Source organism: Lepisma saccharinum, chromosome 22 (assembly GCF_977018435.1).
Source record: "Lepisma saccharinum chromosome 22, izLepSacc3.1, whole genome shotgun sequence".
Classification (NCBI taxonomy): domain Eukaryota; kingdom Metazoa; phylum Arthropoda; class Insecta; order Zygentoma; family Lepismatidae; genus Lepisma; species Lepisma saccharinum.
This window is the reverse complement of record NC_139250.1, coordinates 20,712,961-20,738,181: the sequence shown is the minus strand read 5'-3', so window position 1 is coordinate 20,738,181 and position 25,221 is coordinate 20,712,961. Positions and strand designations below refer to the sequence as shown.

General features: G+C 37.7%; 1 protein-coding gene across 1 annotated transcript; it reads left to right on the top strand.

Annotated features, from left to right (window-relative positions):
* LOC146004914 (2-iminobutanoate/2-iminopropanoate deaminase-like) lies at nucleotides 1–20,310 on the top strand. The gene is made up of 5 exons (XM_083143949.1): nucleotides 1–240; nucleotides 11,652–11,812; nucleotides 13,837–13,905; nucleotides 16,316–16,371; nucleotides 19,935–20,310. The coding sequence occupies exons 1-5, from the start codon at nucleotides 176–178 to the stop codon at nucleotides 19,992–19,994; spliced, it is 411 nt and encodes a 136-aa protein (XP_083000075.1). The 5' UTR covers nucleotides 1–175; the 3' UTR covers nucleotides 19,995–20,310.
* The last annotated feature ends 4,911 nt before the right edge of the window (nucleotides 20,311–25,221 follow it).

Below are 25,221 nucleotides of genomic sequence, written 5' to 3'. Positions count from 1 at the left end.
TGACACACTATTTGCTTGCTTTATTTTATTTGTGAAGTTCACAGTCCAGGGTTAAACTCATTTCAGCAGTATCACAAAGTGAACTGGAGTATTTCAACTGCCATTTGCCGGACAGTAAGCATAAAGGAAAGATTTCAGTCATATTCGTTCTGTATTAGTAATAGTTTCAGTCAACATGTCGAAAATCATAAGGAAAGTCATCCAAACAGCAAATGCGCCAAAACCCTTGGCTCCTTACAGGTAAGAGAGATTTGTAGTAATCTTACATTGTTCAGATATTCGCCTATTTTAAGTTTAAGCATTTATTAAATTATTGATTACGTCAATTTTCTTCCACTTTTGGCTAATCGCGACCATGAGAATGAATGATACGAAATTGATGAAAGGACTAAAACATGTACAGAACAATAATCTCAGCCTAGACACTTACACCCCAGTTATTAAATGAATCCGAATATTTTAACTGGTTGATTTAAGGGTCATGAGTTTGATACCCGGTGGAGGCATATGGCATAGTGGTTCGAATCCCCCTTTAAACAAACTGTAGTCCAAACCCGATTTACGTGCACAAAATGGACTTATAAGAACAAACCAATCAATTGCTAATTTCTTTAATATTTTGTTAATTGACATGCCACTCTTCATTCATTTTGACGGTTAGGGGCAACATTAAGGTAAGGATTAAGACGCCAAAGCAAGTGCGTTTGAAGACAGAGCGAAGGGTGATATTTAGTATACATCTAGATATAATCATGGAAACAAGGCTTAATGGAGTTATAATCTAGATATAGTAAAAAAAATCATATTTGACGCACTCCAGCGTTACGTGTGATATTAGCATGTAAAATGGAAGGTTCCAGATACGCGATTGGATTAAATAGCTACTAAATGGACTGATTTCATAGAATTATGAACTTTGTTGTGTCTGCTAACAAATAGAAAAAAACTTGAGCGTCATGACGTAGCCTAAATGATTGAAAAGCATTAACGAGAATGTGTTACGTGCGTGAAATGTAGCAAAGTTTGACTTAATTTGTCTGTGAAGAACATAGGCTACAGATGCTAATCATTTTTGTTGGTGAAAAATGCCAATTACAGTATATGCATTCACAAACATTACAACTTTAATGCAATAATAATTTCCAGATTGACAATAATAATGGATTTTAAAAAGAAATGCAAAGAACTTCAAAAGAAGACCGATATTGTATTTGTAGCATTACCCAATACTAAGGAAAAGTTGTTTCACAAATTTGATAACGGGTTTTTGACAAATTTTAAATATGAAAATTACAAATTGTGTTTAAAACCTTTCTGCCTGCACTCTATATTAAAATTTAATCGCGTTGGGACTAACAGTTTTTTTATTTATATAATTTCAAAAAGAGCGATCGTTTACAAAACGAAAGAAACTGCACCTTCTTGTTCCCACAACGACATAAAAGAGAAGGCATATTCGGAAAAAAATAGTTAGTATAGATTAACGCAAAATTGAGTAAGCTGAACTTAGATGTAACTCGTTTTTGTGTAGGTCTAGTGCTTAACTTTTAATTAAACTCCCAAACTCTAGTATCCATAATTTTCAATCCAATAAGTTTAAGGCCGAGTCTGCAGCCACTCGTGTGTTTCCATGCAGTAAGAATAAGCGTCAAATTTGCTCCTGCCACCGTAATTCGTCTGCTAAGAGGATGTTACAAATCTTAAGAACAGATGAATACGAGAAAATTGCAAGTTTATGACTAATGGGATTGAATGTACAGGTAATTTAGAACCTTTTTTTTAGGAGGCATTTAGCGTCATTATTTTAATGCTAACAAACCTAACCTAACTACGAGAGCATTTAGGGTTATTATTAGAAGAATGCTAAGAGACCTAAACTTAAAACATTTTTGTGTATGTAATCGCTAAAACTTCACAGTATGTGCTACAGATGTAATTGCACACATAGCATGATGAAATCACGTATGTCTCTTTTGGGTTACAGCAGAAAAAGAACGTGGCAGCAGACACTACGTAAGTTTAATCTGTAGATAGGCGTTCGTCGCCCCCTCTCTCTATCTGAAGTAGTCATCACTAGCGTTTGGCGACATAACGTCCAGACGATATATCGTGATATTGAAAAAATACCGTCCAGGCGATATATCGTCACGATATTTTAGCGACATATATCGTGTCAGTGATATATCGTCACGATATTTGGCGATGTCCGGACGTAAACTAGCCCCCCAATTCGGATGTCCGGGAGGAGGATGTCTGGAAAGGACACATTATGACAAAGAACACTGATGGTGAAAGGAGAAGCAAACAGAAGGTAAGATTAAGGATTGGAACGTGGAATGTCAGAACCCTGTTACAGTCTGGAAAGCTAGAAAACTTAAAAGCAGAAATGAGAAGAAACAAAGTAGATGTTATGGGAATATCAGAAGTGAGGTGGGAACAAAATGGTGAAATAGTGAGTGATGAGTTCAAGATGTTTTATTCTGGAAGTGATCAACAAGGAAACCGTGGTGTGGGAATAGTGCTAGGACCACGTGTGAGACAAAGTTATAGCAGTGCGCTATGTGGATGACAGAATTTTAATGGTAAAACTTCAAGGAAAGAAGAAAAACTTAGTGTTAATTCAAGTGTATATGTCACATAATGGGTTGTCAGAAGAAGTGGAGGAAAACTATGAGAAGATAGAAGACTTGATGGAAAAAGAGAGAAAGGGATCATGCATTATCGTAATGGGTGATTGGAATGCTGTAGTAGGAGAAAGGCAGGATGGAAGTACAGTAGGAAGATATGGATTAGGTGAGAGAAATGAGAGAGGGGAAAGCCTGGTAAATTTCTGTAAAAGAAACTCCCTAATTGTTGGAAACACACTGTTCGAGCAACATAAGAGAAGAAGATACACCTGGATATGTCCAAGAGAATGCAAAAGATACCAGATAGATTACATACTGGCACAAGAAAGATTTCGAAATTGTTTGAAAAATGCGAAGACATTGCCAGGAGCTGACATTAATTCAGACCGCATCTTGCTAATAGGAGAAATCAATTTTAGATGGAAGAAGATAACACAAAATCAGGTGAGCAAGAAACCCCACTTAGAGAAGCTAAGGGAAGAAGAAGAAAGACAAAAATTTGCAGAAAATTTCCTAGGAAACTATACTAAGTTTAAAGCTAGTTGTAACAATAAGGATGAGATGTGGAATGGAATAAAAAGCTGCTTACAGAAGGCAGTGGATGAAACAATAGGCTACAAGGAAAGGAAAAGTGCAAATCAACCATGGATTACTGAAAGTATGCTGGAAAGATGGAGGAACGGAGAAAATGGAAGAATGTAAATACAAAAGAGGGAAGAAATAATTACAGGATACTGAATAACCAGCTAAGAAGAGGAACTGACAGGGCAAGAGAACAATGGATGAAACAAAAATGTGAAGAAATTGAAGAACTGGAAAAAAGAGGAAGGGATGACTTGATGTATCGTGAAGTAAACTGCTTGGGCTTCCAAAAGAAGAAATGGAAAACAATGTGGATGATAGAAGAAGAGGGAGGATGTGAAATCCCAGACGAAAAAGGAATATCGAATGTGTGGGGGAAAGTACGTTGAAGAGCTCTACTAGAAAGAGAATCACCCAGACAGTCTGAATGTAGAAAATGAAGAACACGTGCCAGGCCCGTAGCTAGAGGGGGGCAGGGGGGCAACTGCCCCCCTGAGAGCCTGCTTTGCCCCCCCCTGTGAAATATACAGAACACAATCCAACCTGGTATTCTCACTAATCTTTACAATTATATCCTGTATTACTGTAGCAACTTAACAGACACTTATTGATTTTGTGATTTAATTAAGTATGTGGGATTCCTAATAATGTCATACTAGGATTGGGGGGGCGGGGAATCCCTGCCTGATTCAGACTTCGGGAAATTATTTAGTAATTTTCAGTATCTAGAACAGTTATGACATTTTGAGAAGTCTTATATTAAAGGTGCCTAATGTGTTTGAATGTTTTTCTTGGATGTGTTGGTATGAAGTTTGAACTACTTAATTTTTTGTTTCCCAAGTCTACCATTTGGTAATAGTGATTCATGCAGTAGAGAGAGGGAATGGATATTAAATTTTTGTTACTTAGCGTTGCTTTTCTGCCACTTCTAGCTAATCGCGACAATGAGTGATGACGTGAAATTGATGAAGAGGCACTCACAAACAGTGCCGCAACCACAGGGGGCAGGGGGCATTGTCCCCCCACTTGAACGGAAGTCCATTCTAGGGGGGCAAACATTTAAGTAAAAAAACAAGACTAGCAGAATCTTAGAATAGTAGGACAAATGGATATTCAAGATGGAATTAGTTTTTTCTTCCAGACGGGCAAGGGAACTTTCCGGGGGGGACACAGAGGGTCAATTGCCCCCATTGGTTTCAAATTTTCATAAAATTTTCTTCCTCGCTTCGCTCGCAATATCTGCTATTGTTATAGTCCAAGTTCAGAGCCATAGCTATGGGGCCAAAACGGTCAAAATGAAATAAAAAATGTTTTAAAGAAAGTGCCATGGTGCCCTGTGAAATTATTTGCACCCTAATGAGTCAATATGTTTTCAGTTTGAAAAATTTGGATCTAAAAATGTTCTTGCTCTCATCGATCCCAATATGATTGTTTTCTATAATGCATTCTTAATTTACCCGAGAGAGAAGTAAGATCAAATATGTAGCTACTTCAGACTGTTGCTGATAAATAGTTTTGTTTCAAATGCACGAATAATTCTTTTGAGGAAAAAGAGACAAAATTTGTATTATTTTTACTGTTGACTTGTTATGAGGCGGATAAATTAATTATGTGTATTTAATGTATTCTCATAAATAATATACTGTATATATTAAAGAAACTTTGAATGCATACACAATTTAGCTTTAACATGTTGCATACTTATGTATTTTCTTATTTTACGTCGCACCATGTTGCATGAATAAAATATATGTTTTACATGAAAGTAATACATGTCATATGTACAAATAGGATTATGTTCATCACGCATTTTGTGTCTTTCAAAAATACAGTTGTGTGCTTGTTTTCCAGTATTAGCTAATGTGAAATTGAACGTGTTGGAAAAACATTTTCAAATCATTTGTTCCATCACAAATGCTTTAGCACCGACTTCTAACCCCTTCTTGCGCGATTTTTAATAACATCTTTGATGCTACTATTATAACTACTACTACCACCCCTATATTAAAATTATTATTATTTGCATGTTTGTCCTGGTACTGGCCCCCTCCAGACAAAAAATTCTTGGTTGCGTCCACTGGCGTACGCAGGATTTTTTTTTCTGGAGGGGCTGGAATTGTATAGGTGGATGCTTTCAGTGACGCAAACTTATAGGGGTCAGTGGGAACATATTTCACCTAAGAATTTGTCGTGTTATTATTATTATATTTGTTATTGTTATATATTTTCGTATTAAAATCAATAAATAATATTTTTTAAATAGCGAGTATGGTGCGTATTAATATCATAATACGTGGATGGGAGAATTTGAGATTTTTGAAACTTATAAGAACCCAATGTTTTTCAAAATTTGGCATCCCTGACTGCTTTCTAGTGGGCGGCATACACAATAAGATATATCGTATATTTACAACTTTCCACTCTCAAAAATGTCACCTGGGGATAATTTTATAGGGCTTGAATTTACCACTCTGGTTTTTCCAGAGTTTATGGTGCTTTTACTTGAAAATGTCAATTTTTCAAAATTTATGAGGGGGCTGTAGCGTACGCCAGTGGTTGCGCCTCTCCTCACAAAGAACACTCATGCCCAGGCTCGAAACTGGGACCCTTGGCTTCGTAGTGCGTTGTGTAACCATCCCACCCTAGAGGTTGGCTGGTGAAAGATGTAGGACAGCTTAGTTAGTATCAAACATGATGAAAATGTGATAGTGTTTCACATTTATTATTTTGGTTAAAAAGCGACAAAATTTGTAGTTGGATTCTCATTAGATTCCTTTGTGCGTAAAAATCTTGCATACTGGAAACTAGAGGGAGACATTATGAAGCACGATTTGTAAAAAGCTCCCTTAATCAGCTCTACAGAGAAACTCAAAGCTGTTGGTACATATTAATCGTCTATTAACATTATCGACCTGTAAATATCAAGTAGATACAGTCCCGACTAGACTTTATCTTTGTATTCTTTGGCAGCCCGGAAAGGTCATTCTCGAAATACTGTTATTTGATGTTGCTCGAACTTTTTTTGTTCGTTGGAGTTTCAAGGTATCATCCCTTTCCTGTTACTTATAGCTTGGGGGGGGGGGGGGAAGTGCACCCTGCTATATCTGCCAATGCGACACAATATATTAAAAATTTGCCCCCTTTGTGATTGACTTTGCCCCCCCTACTAAGAATTCCTGGCTACGGGCCTGACACATGCCTGATGATGAGAAAGGATACTATAGACGGTGTTAAAGGCGGAGCTACCGCGGAGCATGCGCACTCGTCTGTTTCCCCTCGAACATCCGGTTACGCTTACGATGCTATGGACGTTCATATGAAAGGGCAAAGAGGATATTATTTTACAAGGAAATAGTGTGTCAGAAGAGTAGCATATGGTTGCACAGTTTGATCGGGAACAAATTTATTGAGTCAAGTATCATTTCTTAGGTTTCCGAAGGACGTAGAGAGACGAAACCTGTGAATACAAGCAGAACGAAGAAAGGATTGGTACCCAGAAAGGATCTGTACGACTTGCATTTTGTTACAAGCATGTTGATCTTTTATCTGCGTATTGTGTTGTGGTGAAAAGCACGCCTCTTGGCGAGGTTTCAAACCGAAGCGACACGCGACAGCAGTGGTTCATACCGTAGTGACAAGCGACACAGGTCCATTTAGTCTATAAATAAGCATTTACCACTCATGGGAAATCAAGTCTCAGGCGGCACAATACACGAAATTGGGGGTCTGAGCGACACGTGCAGCTTGTCGTGTCGCTTCGGTTCCAAAAATTTCATTGATCACTGAGGATTCACTTTTAAGTGGCACGAAGATTACACACCGAAGCGACAAGCAACGGCTCCTTTACTCAACAGGAAACAATTCACTTCGCATACGAGTACAACAGACCGAGACGACACGATGCATGGTACTGAGAAAACAATCCAGTTCCAGCGACACGTTCATTTTCTCATGGCGAATTGGTTCGAAAGGAAGCTTTCAGACTGCAGCGATACGTGTCTCTTGGAAACCAACATTAAAAAATAAACAACACCTTCCGAATTAAAGCGACACGACAAATTGTAGATGTCACTTGTCGCTTTCATGTCGCTTGGACTGGGCTGTTTCATCAATACGTGCATTGTGTTGGTGCCCCGGCCTGTTATTTCCGCAAGCGTGACTGGTGAATGGTTTGCTTTAGATCGAATGCTTCTGTACGAAATCCCGATATCGCTTGTCGCTTCAGTCTGAAAACTCCTTTGTTGTTTGAAGTAAATTTTCCCTAAATTCCTGAGGCAGAAAGGCGAAGTTGAAAGCACACATATTTACTAGCATTTGTATGTGTCATTACTTCTGCAGATTTGTTGCCAAAGATTCACTTAAGCATACTTTATAATATAATAATATCACTAGTTTTATAAAATTCTCTTTCCCTCACTTTTCCATTTACAAAATAATTGAATATATCTAAACTTTCGTACGTTTTGAGTTCGTCGTGCGTGTACATGAGATACTTGTATGTAGTATGCTATACAACTGGCGGCCACAAGACACGTCATATTTTAATAATCTGCTCTGCAGTTGATCTTCCGACGGATTCTAGACGTCCACTCCTTCATTGTAGAACTTTAACAAATACTTTTCTTGACTATCGTCGCACAACTGATGAAAACAAGCGCTCATTTCTTACTTCGTTGCCGGTGAATCTGCACTGGCAGCAACGGGGACTGGCCTAAACCGGAAGTTCCGGGGGGACCGGGCAAGACCTCACCAATGTTTATGTTTACATTTTGAACACGGTCCATATCCTGAATGAAGAATTTGAGCAAGCACTCAAAGAAATGAGGAATGGGAAAGCAACGGGCACTGATGAAATTCCTGTTGAACTTATCAAATGCCTGGGAGATGGAAAAAGAGAAATACTGCACATATGCAATGAAATCTATGAGAAAGGGGATTGGCCACAAGATTTCACGGAGACTGTTTTGGTACCTCTGCAGAAGAAAAGCAATGCCAGAAAATGTTCTGAGTATAGGACAATCAGCTTGATATCTCACTCGGCAAAAATTCTTCTAAGAATTCTGAACAGACGCCTATACTCGAAGATCAGTGGCGAGTTAGAGGAAGAACAGTTTGGTTTCAGGAAAGGAAGAGGTAGAAGGGATGCAATTGGTTTACTGAGGACCATTGGGGAAAGATATTTAGAGAAAGGAAAGGAGGTGTTTGTAGTATTTGTAGACCTGTAGAAAGACTTTGATAGAGTGAATAGGGTTAAACTTTCAGAAATTCTGAAGAAAATTGGTGTAGATTGGAAAGAGAGAAGACTTCTAAGCAACTTTACATGAATCAACGAGTTAAAGTGAGAACAGGGGACGAAATGACACAAGGCTGTGAAATTGGAAGAGGAGTACGACAAGGATGCTGCCTATCGCCTACTTTGTTTAATATCTATTTAGAAGATATAGTGAAAAATTGTTTCCAGGGCACAGGAGGTGTCAAATTTGGAGGAAGAAGAATAAACTGCATAAGATTTGCTGATGACATGGCGTTATTCGCTGAGGATGAAATAACAATAAATAGTATGTTAGAAGAGTTAAACAGCAGCTGTAGCAGTATGGGATGAAGATTAATGTAAAGAAGACAAAGGCAATGGTCATAGGACGGAAACCAAGGAATATTAATGTGAGAGCAAACAGTGAAAGAATCCAGCAAGTGGATAGCTTCAAGTATCTCGGATGCACTATAAGCAGTGACATGAGCTGCAAACAAGAAGTGAAAATGAGAATCTCAATAGCAAAAGAAGCTTTCAATAGAAGAACAATTTTTTTGTGGACCCATGGACATAGGTCTAAGGAAGAGATTAGTGAAATGTTTTGTGTGGAGTGTAGCACTATATGATGCAGAAACCTGGACGTTGAGAAGAAATGAAGAGAAACGACTCGAAGCTTTTGAATGTGGACATGGCGAAAAATGAAGCGTGTAAAATGGACGGACAAGGTAAGAAACGAAGCCGTATTGAAAAGAGTTGGTGAAAAAAGATCTATACTGGAGACCATCAAGAATTGGAAAAGAAACTGGTTAAGACACTGTCTAAGAAGGAACTGCCGGCTAAGGGATGCCTTGGAGGGAATGGTTGAAGGAGGAAGAAAGATATCAGCTTATGGATGATATTAAATTAACTGGGTCGTATGCTATTACGAAGCGTAAGGCAGAGAATAGGGAAAGCTGGAGATTGCAGTGAAAAACCTGCCATTTAGGCAAAAAACAATGAATGAATATCATGGAAACGATGTATCGCTGATATCACGATACGGAAAAATATCTTATCGTAACGTCTGTGACGATATTTTCTTGATATCAAATTTCCGATATCGTCCCTCCCTAGTCATCACTTACAGATCACTACATTCTTAATATTGTTTACTGTTCAGTGAGGATCTCCCTTAGAAGGATCGCCTTCCTTTTAGACATCAAAGAGGAGACTTGATTTGTTAGCTTGTACCGGGGGTGGGGTGACGTTCACCCCACTACCCTCCAACCAGAAAATTCGCTGACCAGATCATAAGTTGACCACAAAACACACACTCGACCATCGAAGCACTACTTTCACAGCTGGCAGAATGGTAATAGAAAGGCCCTTCGTTAGAATTAACACGTGACGGTACGCTTGGACCATGGACGTCCGTAGGATTTTTTCCAGGGAGGGGAAAGGAAGGTATTTTTCCAGTGGGGGCAAACAAGGCACATTTTCCCCAATGATAGTGTTGTTCCCTCAAAAAACATTGCTTAAATTTGAATTTATCATATTCATGCAATGATTAACACATACTATTGTGGCAGAAATGAAATTATATGTGAAAAATATATAATTTTTGGTTGACTTTCATTTTCCAGGTGGGTACCACGGCCCCCCCTTGCCCCCCCCTTCCGGACGCCCATGCCCTTGACCCTCTGTACCCCTACAGAAAGTGAAATATTTTGCATATAGCTATGAAGATTTTGTTGTTTATGAACGTTTCCAGTTGATTCTAGCTCGTGGAAATGTGTTACTGTGAAGTAAAATAAGTCTGTTACCTTAGAGTGTTACTTTACAGCCCGAAGCATAGGTATGCGTAGACCCTCTGATTAGCGGGGGGGCGGGGCAAAACCCTTGATGAAAGTTCAGTTGGGAAAGATAAACCTAATTTTATCTCCCTGTTAAAGTTTTATTGCATCGTGCGCATATATATACACACACGCATACATACATACATAATCAATTTATCCGCCTCATAACAAAGCAACAGCAAAAGTCATATAAATTTTGTCTTAAATGTGCGCGGTCCTTTTCCTCCAAACAATTGTTCATTCATTTAAGAGAAATTCGTTTAGCAGCAGCAAATCTCTCCCTGGTAATTTACATACAATGAATCACAGAAAACAAATTGCGAGCGAAGCGATTAAGAAAATTTTACGAAACTTATTTTTATTTGTATAAAATTTGAAATCGAGGGTGCAATTGCAGATCTGTGCCCCCTACAGGTGATCTTGGTAATGCAAGAAAGACGTGAAAACAAATGCCATCTTGAGTATCCTTTTGTCCTGCTACTCTTAGATTCTGCTAGTCTTGCTTTCCTATACTTCCATGTTTGCTCCCCAAAATTGATTTCCGTCCAAGGATAGGAGGCCAATGCCTCTATCCTAAATTTCTAGGTAAAAATATAATAATATTGGGACATAGACGTCTGGAAGGAGGGCAAGGATGGCCACATCTCCCCTTAAAGAACTAAATTTGATTATTTGGTTTCAGTCATAATAATTTCCATTAATTATAATAATTATTATAATGGGGATGCAGGAATGCGATAATTTCAAATTCAAGAGGTGTTTTTTGAGGGGGCAACACTATTATCGGGGTAATATGCCCCATGGAAAAATACCTTGCTTATCCCTCAGTGGAAAAAATCTGCGGACCTCCATGATTAGAGGGGGCATTCCCCCCACTCCCTTCCCACGCATATGGCCCGAAGGCTTCGCGCAAGTGAATCTAGCACCCAAACCGACATTCCACAACGGGAACTATCATTTTACGTAGTTAGGTTAGTATTGCTAGGTTTGCTGCCAATAGTTAATATCGACGTGTTCTTTCGCTATTTGAGTGTGCACACAAAGGGTTTTAATAATAAAAAGCGACGAAAGCACTCCGAAATGGCAGGTTTTTGCTTACGCGGGTCGATTGTGATCGAATATCTCCGTTATTTGTTTTCTCCGTGCTGGAACTAATGTTATATTACATAAAACATCAAAATCTGTCGATTAATACAAATTTGAACGTAATTCTTGAGAGGGTACGGTAGGTAAACGGCCACCACGTGATCAAATAAAATGTAATTATATTAATATTGAGTCGAAAGTATTTTTACTTTGTGATTTAAATAAATAGTTTTATCTGCAAAGTTAATATTCGTCTTGTTTTTCTTACAGCCAGGCCATTCAGATTGGAAACACAGTGTACCTATCTGGTATAGTTGGAATGAATAAAGATACTCTAAAAGTTGTACAAGGAGGAATCGAACCAGAGACTCATCAGGCTCTCGAGAACTTACAACAGCTTTTAAAGGCTGCTGGAACACACATAGGAAATGGTAATAATTAAGTTGATATTATTTTCATTATTATAATGAAATTTCACTTGCTTGTGTGAAAAAGATCTGCGGAAGAGAAGCAAATTTACAATACCGGACCCGTCCCCGATTTTTGTAATATTTCGCATACTCACTACTTGAAGTTAAAATTTGGGGGTCACGCATGGCCGTATTTAGAGGGGGGGTTTCTAGGGTTCAAACCCCCCCCCCCAGAAACTTCTGACATGTTGGATTAATGGAAGTTCAGAAACCAAAATCTGTAACAAATTTTCAATTTTTTTTTCGAAGCATCACAAAAATACATGGAGACAATGTTGAAACGATCGAGCTAGAATTTTCATACATTTGGAATTCTGAAACTTGAGTGAAACAGGATTTATTCTCAGAATCGTAGCCCACCCGCGACCCCACCATTATCACTTCTGTTGTCATCTTTCCAGTGTTGCTCCTGCGTCACAAGGAATATAGACTGAAGATTCCCTTATGATTGTCCCAAAATTCCCTTTCCAACTTTTAAATTCCCTGTCTGATAAAGTCCAAAATCCCCCTTGATAGAAGTTCAAACCTAGGATCTCCAGTTTTCTAGCGCATTACGTTCGCGATTGAGGTTACAATCCATGCACCAGGCTAAGTTTTTATAAAGAATAACTGGTTCCACACTTTTCAAAATTCCAAAAATTTAATTTTAAAGTCAAACAACAAAAGCTTTATGACTAAAATTTCCATCTAACTTTTAAAGCTTTTCTCTTGAAGGTATCTAAAGTTTAATGACGAAGTATAATTATTGTGCATTTCAGTACACACTGTATGAAACTTAAAAAAAAAAAAAACTTGTGCTGGATATTCACTCAACTGCTGGATTGAGTAAGCCCCCTCAAGGATATAACAATATTATAATAATTATTATTATTAGTATTATTATTATGAAATAAAATTGTTTTATTATTATGAAATTTTAATTATTATTGTACAATTATTGTTATTATTTCTATTATTCAAATTTCTGGCGACGCCCATGGGAACAATTATGAATGAACTCCCCGCCCGAAATTTTTTCCTGCCTACGGCCATGGGGTCACGTATAGAAATTGCAAAATAAGCGAAATTGAGTGGTCCGTGATCGGAACAGACATGCACGATTGCTCATTATTTACCGGAAGATTTTGTGTTTCCAATACTTAAAAAACGAAATATACATTCCTGACATTACTACGACCCTAAATTTTAACTATGCTTGCCTAACCTAACCTTACCGTGAATGGTTCGTGTGGCTATCCGTCAATGGTTTGTGGGGCTACCCGTGCATGGTTTTACGACCCCAAATTTTAACTATGTTTGCCTAACCTAACTTAACCTAACCTTACCGAGAACGGTCAGTGGGGCTATCCGTGAATGGTTTTGCGCTAATTGTGATAACGAACCGATAAAAAAATCTTATTTTCGTAGCACTTTAACGGCAAACGTTCTTCATCGAAGACGCCATTTTCGTATCCTGCAATTTTACGATTGATGCATTGTTGCCCAACTTACCTGTCAACAACTTTTTTTACTGTTCTCTTCCGCCATTCTTACAGGATCCATGTTCTCCAAGTATGTAATCAACAGTTTGTCAACGCTGTAGACAGCGTAACAAATTGCGAACGTCAATTGTTCATATCAACAAATATGGTTCCCATACTTGTATACGGAGAATCATTGCGAGAAATAGAAAAGCTTATTTTACAACTTCTACACGTCAATGAACAATTTCTACACCTCACCCCAACATGTTAACCTCAGATAAATCATCGCGACTAATTATTTCGTGAGTATAAGCAGTAGCATAGAAATTACAGAAGGGTCCGGTATTGTAAATTCTTGCCGCGGAGGAAAGTGAACAGTGAAAATATATTTTTACTGTTGCACTGCAGATGTATCAAAATGCGTTAAATTTTAAAACTTTAACAGTTTCAATTTATTTAATTTTGATTTAATGTCACAGATTCTACTATTGTAATTAAATATTTATTTTGTTTTCCTTCTAGTTGTAAAGACGACAGTCCTGTTGAATGACATCAATGATTTTGGAAAAGTCAATGAAATCTACAGAGAATGTAAGTGGCAAGTTAATACATAGGCTATATTTTTATTTTTTCCCCTTAAACTCAAGTACAGTAGTTGCTTGTGAATCAGAATCAAAGTGTTTTTATGTGAAACAATTGAAATCACATTTTAATTCAGCTTAAAATGCTAGGAAACTTTAATGTAGTGGCAGTGGCAGCGATTAGGAGGGCACAGTTTCCCCCCTTTTCTCTCTGTACTATGCAAAACCTTATCTACAAAGGGAAATATACTATCTTTGCCCCCCCCCCCCCGGTTTTGGAACCCAATCGCCGCCACTGTGTAGTGGGGAAAATATAGTAAAACCTCTATGTAAAAAAAAAAACAAAAAAACTGGTGAGCAGAAACCATTCTATTCTGTCGCTTTAATCTATGGCTATACAATTAACAATGCACTAACAGAAAATAAGGAAGTACTTTTATTAATACTAGTCACAAGAGGGAAGTATTTTCTTTAAAAAAAATGCCAAAATAGCCTTAGTTTGCCCCCATGGATGAAGTAAAATCGAATACTCATTAGAAAGCATTAAAAATTATTTATACAAAATATTGGTTTTTGTGCCTGTAAATTGGCTTGTTTCTGGTCAAACGCCACACACAATGTTTAACAAAAGTACTATATTAGCTTGTAAATTTTAATAAACCTGTAAATATTGAGGGGGGTTGTTCACCTTTTCCCCCGCAAAGTTACGCCCATGAGTGCAACTATTAGATATATGGCAACGTGCATAATTCATATTTTGTTTGTGTGTGTGTGTAATACATGCCAATAAATGAAAAACAGTTCTAAATATCAGCTGATAGGGCACGTCATTTTTGTACGCAAACAAACTTTTCACTCCTAATTTGGTGCTTACAATGACAAGTTGTTGTTTCAGTTTGTTAAGACTTTTTACTCAACTCTATGTTCTAGTAATTCGAAGACTTGCCTGAAGTGACCTATGCTTACATCACTGATATCGGATTTTTGCACTGGCTTCAATGCCATTAATAACGACCTTGACACTAGCCTCAATTCTAACTTGCCTTGAAAGTCTAGCTTCAATCAAACTCCTTTGAAGCTATCGTCATGTGATTTCAAAGAGATAACACAGTGCCACGAGGAGGCATTATTAACACTAGGCGTACATTTTTTAACGTACCGTTAAAGCGATACACGCCACTGTCCTTTTCAACATTAGTTTACCGCGACCAATTACTCGTATTTTCCTTGCCATTTTATACGTACAATTAAATAGCTTGAATTTTTGTGTCCTAATCTTAAAAACCAGTGCAAAGGATCTATGACGTAATCTTTTCAAACCAACTTCATTCAAATTTATGAGAATTGTTCCTATTAATGTTAATTATTACTATTATTATTACGGTATACATTTGAGAAAAGTTTAGCGTTCATTACCTTAAGCTTGGGGAATATGTTTACCAATTATTGTTTATCCTAACATAATTCGAGCACAAGGCTGGGAAATTTAGATTTTAATCAAAACCTCAAATAATACATTTTCTAACGTATGATATATGATTTATTTGCATCCAGGGACTACAATTTTGTACAAGTAGGTACATCTGTAGTATAGGACATGTCAAGTAGAAGTACATCATAATCAAGTTTGGTAATTTTAACATAAGATACACGCATATATATTGTATTGGTGTATTACAACCCTTGCGTATAAAACATATAGGCTTAACTTCACCTTAGAATGAAGCTTCGATGCCTAACGATAAAATGGCATCTCGTTTTAATGTAATGACAAAGCTCTAGACATATTTCTAAATGCGACCATGCGTTTGAAGCAATTTTATTTAAAAAGCTCTTTGTAAGAAAATTAAATAGTGGCTTGACATGTCCGGTAAAGTAAAGGTTAGAGAAGTTCAGTACTTACGTTTCCGTAGAACAGATGAAATCTTCATGTTCTGTATCTAAAAGGCTGGCACTAGCTCACGAACAACACAGTCAAATCATCCTGGTTCTTCACGTTGAAAAGCAACTTAAAAATCAGCTTTCAGTGCACGATATTCACACCTTGAACACGAAAAACAGACGAAAGGGGGGGGGGAGCACCACACAGTCAAAACTCGACACACGTTTCATCCAACTAAACATTGACCACGAACATAGCAGTTACTGCATGTACTGCAAAGCCTCTTTCATGTACTGCCTCGGCTTCTGACAGCGAAGTGAACCCCGGCCTGTGCACGTGAAGTATACCTCCCTCAGTTCAAGGTGACGTCATTTCGCTCCCTCACAATACGGAAAGTTCGCGTTTCTTCGAGATTTTCTTGACCTTCATAAACGTTCGACTTAGCGCATACATAAATATTTCATGGTCACATGTTCATAGTAAAAATTGCTGCTACTTTTACTGTACAAATATATTTTTTCTTTTTTATTTGCTTTAGATTTCAAGGATCCCCTCCCAGCACGAACAGCATATCAAGTTGGAAAACTGCCTGCTGTAAGTATGACAGTCCACGTTTTAAAATATTTATTATGAACATTATGATCAGGATGGTATTTTGATACTCCTACTCTGGTCTCAAACATTTGCCTCTTAAGGCGATCTCCTACCCCGGCGAAGGTTTGAGCAATTTTCCATGTAAGCTTATGGGCGTAACTTTAGTCACGATTATCTTATATTTATATTTAATTGTTCTTAATTCTCTGATGGTTCGAAAGAAGTTTCTGAAATTCTCCTCCCAACACACTGGAAAATCTGTAAATACCACAGGTGATTTTTGAGATTCTATGTAGCCAAAATGAGTAGCATTTTTGCCATTTAATGCAAGAAATCCTGGGTTCAATTTGATATTTGTTACTTAGCGTCACTATTCAACCACTTTTTGGATAATGCCGACGTTGAGGATGAATGATGCTACTATGAAATTGATGAAGGGTACTCACAAAGAACGTCCATCTCCAAGCCAGGATTCGAACCCGGAACCCGTGCATAGCAGTGCGCTGTGCTAACCACTCCGTCATGAAGATCGACTAGATTAGGTCTCTTCTCTCTGCATATTGATAGTGATCTAATGAACACAATTGACTTAAATAATTAAATTATTTGATGAATCGAATACGAAGAATAACAGCTTGTGTGAAAAGCTTCCGAGTGTTCCAGTGTGGCATCATAAGTAACATTTAGCAAAACATTTTAAATATCAAATATAGCTATTTTCATAAAATTAGTATTTGAATAACACCGACATTCAATTTGAATTTGAATTTAAAATTTTGGGAGCGTCAGCACTTAGGCTATTTTGCTCCCGTCACATTATACGGGGGCCAGCCCCTTATCATTACAAATGACAACTCTAACGTTGCATAAATAAAAATCTTAAGATCTTCTGACTTCTGTTAAAAGCTGAGGCTGTAAATGGGCACTCAGCACACACAAGGACAAAAAAACAGGACAACACACACACAAAATTATACTGGCCATAGTGCCAGTCGCCAGAGCCTCGTTAGTCTTTAGTCCAGGGTGCACTACGTGGAAGTGAGGTTGACTTTTGGGCGCCTACGTGGAAGGTACCCCTTACACCCCGAATAACACTGACATGCCTGCACCTACATTGATTGATTGATTGATTTAGTTTATTTTACTTCGCGTTTTGTGCCTCTTGGCTAATTTGCGAAGATGGGGATGAGTGATGAAATGATGAAATTGATGAATGGACATTCACAAACAACCAAGCCCGACCGGGATTCGAACCCGGGACCCTTGGCGTCGCAGCGCGATGTGCTAACCACTTGGCCACAGGGTCGGGCGCCTGCACCTACATGCCTGCACCTGTATCACTGGAGGTGACAATTCACAACGGCGCAGCCTCAGCTGAAATATTGTAACTTGTTCAGCAGAGAACATCTTGTATACGGTACAAGAATAACATGGGCAGGTGTGACTGAGAATTTAGGTGGACACTCTTTTCCTGCCCCACATGTTTTATTTACTTGAGTTATTTATGCGAGGCTAATGATGCTGCATCAACCATAAACTAGCACGATGTTCGTAAAGATCTAGATATAAGGTGTCCGAATTGAAACGCCCTAATGGCAACTGTCTGTAACTCTACATGTATTTGATGTATCCAAATGAATTATACATAGTCATGAAGTTTCTGTGAGCAAAGTAGTAATTAGCACATTTAGTATGGTTTAAGTGCATTTAGTACATTTCTACATGCGCTCCATGAGTCGCACGGAGGATGTGTAGCCGATACTCCATTTCCCGCCAGGTTGCCTGTAGCATGTGTGGTGTGACTGTCCCAATGGCTACTGTAATCTTTTCACCAAGCTGTTCCATAGTTGTTCCTTTGGTTGAATACACCATGTCCTTGACATAACCCCACAGTATTGGTTGCTAACTTGAGATTTAAAGATAAATTATTATTTCGAATTCTTTCACCACCTGGAACAACTTCACATTCCTTTCTTGCAATTACATCAAATTTTCACAGTTATGCTACTATCTACCACCTGGCATACGAAACAAAATGGTCTCATATGTTCATTACAAACATTTCAAATTAGGATATTCCAATCCGAACACCCTGTATATTATGGAAAAATCGCATTATAAGTTACAACATGCATAGACTTGATTGATTGACTTGGTGTTTTAAGTCCACTTTATGAACTGTAAGGCTAAACGGGACTGAACCTATAGCTTAAAGTGGGACCCGAACATGCATAGACGATATACAGGATGCGCACAATAGTCGATTTTTGTAAGACCATATTTCCACCAGTACTGAACATAAATGCATGATACTGCAACCATTTGAATGAGGAATGCTGTTTGATATTTCACAAATATTTTAACTACGTCGATGTACGCCCAACATGTGGTAGGTGAGAATGTCCAGGCGGTACTCCCATTCTCATTCTCGCCATACCTTGTCAAGCCTGTCTTGTGTGATGTTTCCGATGGCGATGTCGATGCACCTTCAATATCTATGGAAGTGCAGGAACGTAAACATTGACTCTGATGAAATTCCACAGGAAGAAATCACACACTGTGAGGTCCGGTGAATGGAGTGACCATGTCCATGTCGACCGCTGGACGACCAATCCATCGACTTGCAGGTGTTCATTTAGGTACTGTCCTGCCATATGCTGGACGCACTTTGGTCTGTATGAAACTACAAATATTCCTCTTTCGAATTGTGGTCACATCATATATTTTTGTTCAGTACTAGTGAAAATATGGTCTTACAATATCGACAAATAGTAGCCACCGTGTATAATATACGTTTCATAATATTCCATCATTCTTGCAAAGAAAACTTCAAAAATAAATATAATTTGTAAAATCCTCAATTTCAAAGCGAGCGTAAAACTGCTTACAACCAAAGACTATACTATATATTTTGTTTGAAGCTTTTCAAGTAGCCTTTTGCGGGTCATTAGTTGTCGTGGTTTACAATTTAGATACTGTGGACACACTTGTCCAACCTGTCTCGCTTGCCTCTCTCTCTAACTAACTAACTCTCTAGCTTTCTTAAACCCGAAGGTTTATGACTGCAGCAACACAAGCCTTCCATCTGTCATTATCCTGGGCAAGATCATTCCAATTTTTTTCCGTCCTTGCCGATATTCTTTAGGTCCGTCTCAACGTTATCCTTCCATCTTCGTCTTGGCGTTCCTACGGGTCTCTTACCATCAGGTTTCCTAACAAGAATCCTGTAAACTCTCTTTTCCTCTTCCATTCGTACCACATGGCCTGCCCACCTAAGTCTTCTTGATTAATATCTGGACATTTATACAAATAATGCAGTTCAAAATTGCGTAACCTTCTCCACTCACTTGTCTTCTCATCCCTTTTAGATCCAAAAAAAAAAATCTAAGGATTTTATTTTTAGATACTCTTAATTTATGTCCTACTCTCCCCTACATTAATGAAAAGTGTGTTTTCTTTTCAGGTACTTATTACCAAGTAACATATTTAAAAATTATCGATATTTTACTATTATACATATTTCAATTAAATATAATATTTATGTGTATTCAAATTTATTTCAGGGAGCAAGAATAGAAATCGAAGTTGTTGCAGTGGTTGGTGAAGTTGAAACTGTACAATGACTAGAACCTTCGAAGCTTTGAAGAATGTGTATAATACAGAACAGAGTTGTAATGTTAAGTTACTTTGTTTAATAATAATTTTAACTTCATTTCTAAGTAAATTTGATTATCGACAAGGAAAGTCAAATTTTAACTGAATTGATTTGTCTTGAAATCTGAAGGTAGCATATCAAAGACGAAGTAAAATTCTGTGAAAGGTCACGGAAAAAGAAGTAAAGTTTATTATATTTTTATACTATAAAAACTTTCTCATTGCATATAAATATTGTTTTTGAAAAAGTTTGTAAACAATGCAATAAAGGAATGACTTACACCATTAACACTTATTATTGACAAAATTAATTTATCTTGTTCTTTCATAATATCACTGAATTTTATAAGGATATGTTACTGTACGGATTATTTGAATCCTCATACGCACTTTACCCCCCCCCTTACGCAAAACCTGATGTACCAAAGGGAAGTAAACTATCCTTGCCTCCCTAGTTTGGGCACATTGCCCCCCCCCCAGTTTTGGAACGCAATCACCGCCACTGCTCATATGTTATTTGTATTGACCAACATTAGAACTGGGATAATAACCGTAAGGTTTAAGCAGACCTCATTGTGGCTTTATTATTAATATGTATAATTTTAGTATATTACTCTGACCACTCAGAAGTACACAGTGTTTAAAAAGTGGCGCAACACAAATACTGATCGATAATAACATGAAAACCGTAAGAGATATTTACACATATTTTCTGCGTTACAAGGCTTCATCGATTGAGATATTTTTCAGTATTCTCCATACAGGTAATTCTATCAATTAATCAATGGCGGAAGTTAGCGATATTTTCTTCAGAATCGCACTTTTGAGCGTGAAAAAGCAGGAATGTAAAAAAAACAGGTTTTATGAAATGCTTAGATGCCAGGGATTCAAATTGGGTGGTGGCCCTGTACAATGGAATGCACAAGTATTGCTCGGCAAATTATCCATGACTTAAAATATAATTTTTCCCTTTAATCCTATTCATTTTAAAGGAATGGATTTATACGTCTGCTGGTGCAGTGTCAGCAGCTTACTTGGTGCTTTATGTCAATTCGTATGCTCTTGTTTCATAAAACAAAGATATTAATCATGGTGATGGAAAATTTTCTTGGTGGTAATACTTACGCATCTCACTCTACATATGTAAGCACAGAATAATATTTTCAGATCCGGCTCAAGGGCCAGGGGACTGTCCGAAGCGTCCCATTGAGTAGCGACGAAATCTCATTTCTGATTATTAGGGAAAGGATTTTAAGGTGCAAAATTATAGCCGGGAAAGGAGAAAAGAAGGTTCTGAAAATGTTCTTCTTCTTTATTTTTTGGCTCACACCGCGTTTGCAGTTTCTAGCTAAAGTTGCTGAGTTCAGGTTCTATTGTTAGTATCTATGTTGCAAACTGTTGTTGAACATAATTCACTTACTTCGAAACACTGTCTTCCTGTTCTTATGGTTTTACAGTTTTGTGAGGTTATTAATTTAAATTGTAGTGTGAAACATCGTGGTTGTTTAACTAGTAAACCTACGTTTTCTAGCGAAACTATAGAATCCAATTAACTGCAGTGCGAGGTTCAGATATTAGTGTAGATAAGGTTATCGGAAATGGTACCTGTGCATGTTGTAAGTTTTTATATAGAGAGTCTCGGTATTGTTGTCTTAAGGGACATTCGAAAAATAAATGATTAAGTGTTTGATTAGCTTCTCTGCATTGGCAGGAAGTTGATGGCACAATCTTTAAACGAGACAAAATGTTGATTTACAAATACATTGCCTGCTCGCATTCTTAATATAAAAACAATTACTTCCCGAGGTAGATTCATGTTTTGGTACCTAGGTCTATGATTTCTGACTTGAGCATGCCACTTATAGGATGTGGTATTTTGTAGCTCTATTTTGCACCACTCCTCCCACTGTTTTTGTAACTTATATTTTACTCTGGGTAAGAGATCTGTATACGGTAGTCGAAAAAGTGTTACATAATCCTGGGTTCTCGCTTTAATGTTTAATGAAAACATTCTCAAAAAGGTGCGAGAAGATATGCCTTTATTCAATGTTGTTTTGCTTCATGCGCGCGGACCGCATAGAGAACTGTGGTTCTGCCGAATAGGTTTTGTTAAAATTTGTGTTTTCTCTCACTGGTTTTGCTACATTATCTTGGGAAATATTCGAGCTACAAAATTTACAGGATCCCATATATTCCTTAGGAACTTGAAATTGCGTCTAATTAAATAAACATTTCGACTTCATTTCAACCGGAAATCAAATCTTGAGCCTGTTCTCTTTCTGTTCATGTGTTTTTCTGCGCCTTCTCCTACGACCATCCGGCGCACAGACCTCTCTTTCCACAGCTCGCTGCAGCGAAAGGTCGGTGGGGAAGGAGCAGTTTACGGTCCTCGAGTCTGGCTGGACGGAATGCTACCTCGCCCGGGTGAAAATTTAACCTTGAACTACAGCGCCTTGAATAACGTAGTGTGGAAAACGACCCAAGAAACTGGTTCCCCGAGACGATGACAAGTAGATGGCAGTGCGATCGACACAGCGGCTAATTTTGTTATGAAAGTAATGCGGCTTAGTTAGTTTTTGGAATATATTGTGTAGATTTGTTTCTCTAGAAAGGCGGTAAGTGAATTGATGGAAACAGTTATATTTGTGGAGTGATTTGCAGTCACGAAATGGCATTAATTTACACAGAAAAGTAACATAAATACGTTTTATGTGCAACGCAACACGAGTATCAACATATCGCATGTGAGGCTGGACGTCAAACGTTGGATTGTGTACACAAGTTTATTTTTGTATACTAATAAAATTGAAATAGTGTCATGAAGGAGAAAAAATGTTTCGTGGCGTACATATTATGAAGTCATCTTCCCGAAATGCAGATATTCGAAAGAATTTAATTTCATATTCCATGGAGTTCAAATAGCCGATTAGGCTGTACCTTGTCATCTCTATCAACAAATTGCTTTACATTCGTGTCGATTGGTAAGTAGAACTTTGGTGTTAAGGACTGTGCATTTTTACTCGTGACTTGGCTGTAAAATGTCTACCTTGTACTTGATGAAAATAAACCGCAAATTAATTAAATTAATTAATAATAAAATAAATAAATTAAAATAAACGAGTATTGTTTGTGTGAATTTCCATAAAAATAATATTTGTTACAATGACAATATTAATGAACCTTTCAGGATAATGCATACACAATACTAATTCTCGCAGCAATTGTCATGTTACGTGTTACAATCCATACCTATGTTTTCTTCCGTATTGTTAATAAAAACTCAAGGACAGGTCATGATCGACGGTTCATAATATTCTTTAATATTTTCGCGACTACTGTACCAAATATCATAACAATTTTCTGATGCAAAGAAATGTTACAAGGAAAAGAATCAGACGTTGCAGCAAAAACCCCATTTACTTCCATTATAAGCAGTCGAACACCAAGTCCCGGTGTCAACACCAGCGCCTCTAGCGGATCATTTTCGAGTGGAACCAGCGAGAGAGAGCAAAACCATGCCGTTTTCCACACTACGTTATTCTAGGCGCTGTACTTGAACAGCCCATAGATATTTTTTTAAAAATCTGGTTTCATTGCGGTGCAGGTAGATCTTGGTTGAAAGCCCCACAACGCCGTCAACGTCTCTACCATCTGTGGGGGCCTCTTTTTTTCCGTTGGAAGAGGGACGCAAGGTTGCTTGCACTGGACAGCCTTGCGCCGGAGAACCAACTCCCATCATTGTCGATGGAAAATTATTTTATTCGCCACACATGTAAGCCACTTGGTGACAAGTATGTTGAGTGGTCGATTCACGATGTCGCTACCGATGATTCAGGGTTCGATTCCTGGCCTGGGCATGAATGTTCTTAGAAAGAAATGCTAACATAGGAAGGTAGGTGGAAATTTGAAACTGCAAGCTTAGAAACGCGAGAAAATTTAATGAAATGGGAACAAGAGGGAAAAGGGAAGAAAAAATATTTTCCCTCATTCCATGGTTAACTATATGATATAATTTCTTTTCTTCGATACTTTTACCAGAAGGTGGACATTATACAGGTGCGCCCGTCCAATATATTCTACAAATTAATAATAAGTACACTTGCAAAGAATTTCACGTGTTTATTTATCCTTAGAAAATCTTAATAGTACAGAAAAGACACTCTAGAACAGTAGCTTTGTTCAAATTTGTGAGGGTCTTTACCTTCAACTTACGTCACCCCAAAATTCCCAAATACAGTGTTGATGGACTCACCTGTATAGTTCCCCTTGGATGTGATATCTTATTATCACTGCTAAAAGTAAAGCTGTAAGTCCAATAAATCTTTGTTGAGTTGTTGATCACTGCTAAAAGCAATGGGAATTGGACAGAAGTAACTTAGAATTATCATAATAGATGTCAGTACGATGTAAAAGCGAATAAAAATACATGAAAATACATACTGCATAAATTTTTCTTCTTTTTAATCTAGCAGGTAATATTTGCTCACAAAGTGTGAACCGGTGTGAACTTTCACTAATAGTTGTTCTGTTGTGGTACGGAAATACTGCAACAGGACAAAGTTTTTTAATTAACGACACACACGTCAATTTTTGGCGGGAGCTTGGGGTGTACGGTTGGTCCCTGTTCATCTCGTAGATGCTTCAGGTCCCTCCCTGCATTCCTGGGCTCCAAATAATAAAATAATAATAAAATTAATATTTCGAATAAATTTGTTCAATGAAACAAGGTTGTTCGAAAATATGACACATTATTAGAAAGTGTTTTGAAACGCGTTTTTTTGATACGACAAATTAAATTTCAAATTATTTCAAACTTATAAAACATTGAAGGAATATTTAACCGAAACTTCACTTGTTAGGTCCACTCCTTAGTCTCACTGACACAAATGAAATAGTTGTGTTTTCTGGCTTAAGGTGCTGCGAAAAACTCCGGATTTTCTTTGAATTGGATTTTGGAGAATTTCTTATATACAGGGGACTCTCACACTCACCCCAAGCTCCATTGGCCAGTAATTCTGTATAACCATTCATTAGAGTATGGGTGTACGGATGGTCCCTGTTCATTTTTTCGCTTATTAGATTTATTGCTTCAGGTCCCTCCCTGACTGTTGAGAGCTGAAAGGAAAGATGTTAGAATAATTCGATATAAGTCCGGGCGGTCAAAGAATGAACTTCAGGAAGCCCAGCGGTGTTGCT